We start from the raw sequence: 6,125 nt of genomic DNA on the forward strand, positions 1-6,125 counted from the left end.
TACATCAGCATGCACAACTGATGCGATGTTTTCTAACGATCAGTTTTTTTTTTAATTTATTCATTTTATTATAATTATTAAAAAATATTATTATTATTATTATTTTAAAAAATATAATTAATTAATTATTAATTATTTGATATAAGTGTGAAATAATAAATTTTCTCTCTTCGACGAGAGGAATATCAATAAATATGACACGAAATATGTAACTATGTAAGGTCCAAAGGCATTTATTTGCTTGGAATATGTGGTGATTTTATTATAGGATAAATTATCATAGCGCATCCACTTGCCAGTTGCCACGTCCCATGCATCTTTGGATTTTCGTTGTTCAAAAAAAATATGTTTTACAATTTAAAAATTGAACGAATAAAATTGAAAATATGAGATAAAAATTATGGATAAATGAGGATCTGCGTAAAAATGTAAGATGCATCGATCCCATACGAACAATAACTTCTCGCAAAGAATCACCTTCCTTTGTCCTCCTAATTTTAATTTTTATGTTTAAATTTAAGGAGAAAATATTTGAACTTATATTGCAAGAAACAGTTGAATTTTCTGCTTGAAAGCTTTAGTTATTGAAAAAACAATTATTTGTATTATTGTATAATTATAATTTACTAGATCAAAAGTCTCCATATATTGTTCAAAAGTATGCGCGTACGCAGAACTTCTTTAAACATCACTTCGATATAAAATTATCATGCACTAATTAAATCTTTTGTTATTTCACATGGCGTAGTATAATTACTTTGAAATATATGGTTAAATGGTACAACAAAAACTTTCTTTTTTGCAGTAGTGGACTCGGCATTAACCATCTCTTTTTAATTGAAAGCTTTTTCCTATAGTCAGGTAACTATTGGTTGGTCATAAATTTTTTGTTTCTTGTTTTGTGTAGGTCATAAATGAAGTTGATGGAGTACGTTTCTCTCGTGCCACTAAAGAATATTGTTATCTTTATTTCCAGTACTTCCACAAATTTTGCAGTAAGAAATGTTACTTGCACATTCAACTTTTAAGCGTATATCTTATATATTAATTCACAGTTCAAAGCAGAGACGGAGCCAGAAATCAAATCTTTGGGGGGCCAAAATTTGGGTTTAGCAAAAAAACAGCCGATCTCGGATAGTTATAAAAGAGTTTGCCAAATTCACTGATCATCTATTGCTAGCGACAACAACAATAATATGTTTAAAGAGGAGCATAACTATAAAAACTGAAGGAAAAAAAACCGAGGGGTTTGGAAAAAGATTAAGACACGAGTTTTATTAAAAAAAAATAATAATTTGGCTCTTCTAAAAATAAAATTTATAATATTTTAATTTTTATTATAACAGACTTATATATAATTTAAAAGTTGAGGGAGCCATAGCCATTGTAAGTCCCAGTATTATTCCGTCCCTAGTTCAAAGGTTCATAATATTCTTTTTGAACTTAAATATTAAATATATAAAAGTGTTGGCTCTTGGATGGTAAGAATATAAGATATAAATTCACTTTTAAATATATCTAATTGGACTGGGCTACTATTAGTAGCAAAATTTTATTGTTGCTATCAGTTTTTTAGCCTTTGGATCAACTCTTTTCATTATTTCTAACCATTGGATTAAATACTATAACCCAGTGGGGACCACTCAATCCTAGAGGGACCACTCAACTCTAACCGACTAATATCATCCTGACCCTATAATTTTTCATCCGAAGGTTAAATATTTGATAGCAAAAAAAGTGTTTTACTATTAATAGTATTCGAGCCTAATTCTAGATATATCCACACAAACTGATGATCGTTGGTCAAGAAAAAGGTCCAATGTATGTGCAGCGATATATAAGTTGTGTGATAATAATTTAAATGTAATTTAAAGTAATTTGCATTTTTTTTTTTTTAAACTTATGTATATACCAATTGTCTCATAGTATCAGAAAAATTGGCAAACCAACTTCTCATTCTCAAAGGCATACACGAGCCTCTCATCAACCACATTTTCCCAGACATTGTGTAAAGAGAGTGGGAGGGGGAAAAAAAGAAAAAAAAAAACGACATGCATGAACACACGAAAGTCGGGCCTAACACGACAAGGCCACTTTATTTAAACACACTAAATTAACACCGCGTAGGTAACACGTCCTGCAGATCGCATGCATAACGCCGATCGACCTACAGCTCACCGAAGAGGTAAGGCATAGTGCCGAACACCTTAGTTACGAGCGTCTGCTCCGTCTCCGTCCAGTGCCCGGTCTCTTTCGCCCGGTCGGCGATCACCTTCGCCATCTCAGCGGGGTCGTAATGCATCGATTGCAATTGATTCGCGGCGGTGGGCCCGGCCCCAACGAACGCCACGGTGAATCCCCCGGCACTCCCGGCGCTCTCCACCTGAACCAAGTTCGGCCCGCCGAACAGGTTGTGCTTGTTCCCCAGCGCCTCCTGGTACGCCCCCGCCAGGAACGTGCCGATGTAGTACCCGCCGCCGCTTTGTTTTACGTCGTGCAGGGGGAGAGTCTGGGCCCCGCCGATGAACAGGTCGACCTTGCCGTCGCTGTCGCACGTGAGGTCGAGGAGCGTGCCCTTCTGTGTCGGCTTCTCCTGCAGCCGGTGTATCGGCATGATCGGGAACAGCTGCTTGATCCCCCAGAAGTCCGGCGTGAGCGAGAAGACCGACAGGTTCATGTGGTACGCGAAGGTCTTCTCCCCGGCCGCCTCCAACTGCTTCGCCAGGCGTCTGCTGAGCTTGAAGATCTCGACCCCGTGCTTCTTGAGCTGGTCCGCGTGGACTAAGGAGGCGTCATTGTTGCTGCCGTCCCTCGATCGGACGGCGGATTTCAGGTTGGCGTGAAGGGTCGTCGGGTTTCCGACGAGATCGTCGAGGCGGCTGATTAATTCGTCGGATGTGAGCGAGTCGCTGGGTTCCTCCACGGCCACCAGTGCATCGTATATCAGGATCGACTGGTGCGACACGAGGGCGCGGCCGCTCTCGCTGCACAGCACCGGGTGCGCCACGGCCTTCTGGTTGCACACGAGCCTCGCCGCCTGCACCACCGTCGACGCGTACTCCTCGAAGCCGTACGCCACCGACATGTCCGACTCACCGGACCGCGTCCCGTCGTAGTCGATCCCGAGCCCCCCGCCGACGTCCAGGGTGCCCATCGGCGCCCCCATCTGCACCAGGTTGCAGTAGTACCTGTTGTTCAATGTATAAATATTATTAAAAATGCTGCAATATATATATAGTAGTTTACGCTTTTTGGAGATCAACATTAATTGATTTCACCATACCCGGTAGCCTCGCGCACTGCGCTGCCGATGATGGATGTGGTCGGGATCTGCGACCCGATATGAAAGTGGAGTAGTTTGAGGCAATCGAGCATGTTATTTTCTTTAAGCGTCTCTGCGACGGCGTAGATTTGGTCCTCCAAGAGGCCGAACTTGCCGTGCTTGCCCGAGGTGGACCCAAAGTGGCCGGGGTTGGTGGTGAGCAGCCTCGCACGGATGCCGAGCACGGGGCGGATATTGAGCTTCTTGCTCGCCGCCACCACCGTGTCGACCTCATCCTCCAACTCGAGCACGATGATTGTGTTGAGATCGAAGTTGCGTGACACGAGGGCGAGGGAGACGTAGTCCATGTCCTTGTAGCCGTTGCACACCAGGTACGCCTTCGGGCTTCCGTTGATAAGGCTGTTCATGGCGAGAAGGAGCTCCGGCTTCGACCCGGCCTCCAGCCCGAAGTTGTAGTCCTTCCCTAAACTGATCAGCTTGTCCACCACGTCCCTGTTCTGATTTACCTGTTAAATACAAAATGTCAGACACATACAACGTTCTTTTGCGCGCTAATTTTTTAACGTAACCAGTCATTTTGCTTGCATCATATCAATGCTGACCTCTTCTTACCTAATAATTATTGAAAAAAACAATAGTTGTTAATTACTTCATAATTTATTTACTTTTTTTAATTTAATGCATGAACTGGAAAGTGTATGAGGTCACTACTCTGAGACTCTCAGTTGTATATTACGGGAAACACCCCTTGATAGTAGGAGGTGTAAGCGGTATACTTAATGGCGTTCGCGAAGGCCGTATGGAGCGAGTCCAAACGGTGCTTGAGCACGNAAAAAAAAAAAAAAAAAATCCGACCGAGCCAGTAATTAAGCTCCTGATCGATTCAAACTTCTAAAAGTAAGCTACTATATATTTCAAATTGGTGCACCTTTACGGGAAACACCCCTTGATAGTAGGAGGTGTAAGCGGTATACTTAATGGCGTTCGCGAAGGCCGTATGGAGCGAGTCCAAACGGTGCTTGAGCACGTCGGGGAAGCGGAGAATGATCGGAAACTGGAGACCCCCCTCAGTCGCCTTCTTCACCGCAGCGAGGAGGTCAATCGCCTCCTCAGAGGTGGTCTCAACGCCGTTAATCATAACGGAGATGTTGCCGCTGGAGTTAACGACGAAGTAAGGTTCGCCCCATCCCGCAATATTGTAGAGGTAACCAAAGTTGGTCGACATTATTATCTCTCCTCCCTACACAAAGAGTTATCTAATAAGAAAAAAAAAAGCTAGGGTTTAGTTTCGCAGTAAGATTTGCATGGGAGTGAGAGTGGGGAAGGGGGTGAGGGTGCATTATATAGGCGCGCTCCACGGATACCACCGGGCGAGATAATTTATTAATTTCTCCCACTTTTATTAATTTTGGACGGTCGAGATGTCTTTCTATGTTTGTAACAGATTGGACGGACGGGATCTGTTTTTGGTGGCGCGTGGGGCCCGCGTTTCATCGTCGGTTTGTTGATCACGAGGAGTGCATGTTACGTTTCTCTCTCGGAAAGGCAAAAAGGAAAAAAAAAGAAAAAAAAGAAGGACAAAAGGGCACTGTGGCGCGTCACCGTCCTTATTATGGTAGAGGAGGATTCCCCTAAGCATGTTTTACGCGCATAAAATAGGCGCACTGTTGAATGTTTTGGGACTCGTTCCTATTTTGGGCCGTGTTTAATAATTTCCCAGGAGAGCAAATAGTTAAACGCTGGGTTAAACTACAATGATATTGATTAGCACTTCTTTTTTTAATAACTCTTTTGGTAATAGACGTTCATAGGTAAAGCGGTTAATTAGTACCACTCTCTCACCACTCTCTCTATCTAGAGAAAAAAAAAAAGTTATTAGTATATACGCTATATAAATATATATTCCAAACTAATCATATAGAATAATACAATTTTCAAGTTTGAACTCATTCTCTGAAGAGATTGATTATATTGTGTGATATATTGAAAACTAACAATGTTAATATATTGAATTCAATTGAATTCACTCAAGAATATTTAAAAATATTATTCGAGATTAATAAAGCTCTTTATACAATCTATAACAATTATCAAATCAAATGGCAATTATTTTGGTTCAAAAACTACTTAGAATAATTGAGTTTGATGAGTGAGAATGAAAGCACTACTTGAATTGGGGGTGTTTATTAGTTTCTAATTATAATAAATCATGTGAGGAGCTTTCAATTTTGCTCCTTTTGGACCGCGTACTTGGTTTTTTTGTTTCTGCCTCATACCATAAGTAAACCTCGTTTCCTTTATTAGGCTTGAAATTAATAATGTCAGGGTACATGCTAATTGTAAACCTGGCTACATTCCCGAAACGAACAAGATATTCTACAAGGTATACGCGAACACCATTAGTGGCATGTTTGGTTCGAAATCGGAGTTGGAATCGGCATCGGAATCGGAATCAAAATAAGCTGGAATCGGAATCGGAATCAGAATCAAAATAAGCTGCAATCGAAATCGGAATGACTCATTACCTAATTCTATTTGGTTCATCATCTGAATCGGAATCGGAATAAATCATTCCCATTGTCGGTGTTTGGCTCAGATGGATACAACAAACGTAATCAAATTAATATACTAACATTATCTTTATAATATATTAATTTAAATTCAAATTAAAAATTAAATATTAAAAATTTATATCAAAATTTTGAAATAATATCAAAATTTTAAATCTATTTTTTAAAAAAAAAATTAAATTTTGAAGTTGAGTGGATAATTCAAAATATGAAACTAAATTTTGATTTATTCAAATTCAAACTTAAAATTATAATTTAAATTTTAATTTGAG

General features: G+C 40.2%; 1 protein-coding gene across 2 annotated transcripts; it reads right to left on the reverse strand.

Moving 5' to 3' along the window:
• On the reverse strand, positions 1,924–4,587 carry LOC109708253 (arginine decarboxylase 2-like). 2 transcript variants are annotated; one of them, XM_020229924.1, is made up of 4 exons: positions 4,258–4,587; positions 4,016–4,059; positions 3,284–3,791; positions 1,924–3,188 (listed from the first exon to the last, which is right to left on the reverse strand). In XM_020229924.1, the coding sequence occupies exons 1-4, from the start codon at positions 4,506–4,508 to the stop codon at positions 2,168–2,170; spliced, it is 1,824 nt and encodes a 607-aa protein (XP_020085513.1). In that variant the 5' UTR covers positions 4,509–4,587; the 3' UTR covers positions 1,924–2,167. The 2 variants fall into 2 exon arrangements, with proteins under 2 accessions (XP_020085513.1, XP_020085512.1); XM_020229923.1 differs by lacking the exon at positions 4,016–4,059 and having other exon boundaries at positions 3,284–3,789; positions 4,212–4,587.

The sequence above is a fragment of the Ananas comosus genome, linkage group 3, assembly GCF_001540865.1.
Source record: "Ananas comosus cultivar F153 linkage group 3, ASM154086v1, whole genome shotgun sequence".
Classification (NCBI taxonomy): domain Eukaryota; kingdom Viridiplantae; phylum Streptophyta; class Magnoliopsida; order Poales; family Bromeliaceae; genus Ananas; species Ananas comosus.

Excerpts from the sequence above, each read along its gene's own strand:
- LOC109708253 (XM_020229924.1), bottom strand. The coding sequence starts at position 4,508 with ATGTCGACCAACTTTGGTTACCTCTACAATATTGCGGGATGGGGCGAA. Across the intron at positions 4,060-4,257 it reads GCCTTCGCGAACGCCATTAA|GTATACCGCTTACACCTCCT; the intron begins GTATACCGCTTA and ends GAACGCCATTAA. Across the intron at positions 3,792-4,015 it reads TCAAGGGGTGTTTCCCGTAA|AGGTAAATCAGAACAGGGAC; the intron begins TATACAACTGAG and ends TTTGTATTTAAC.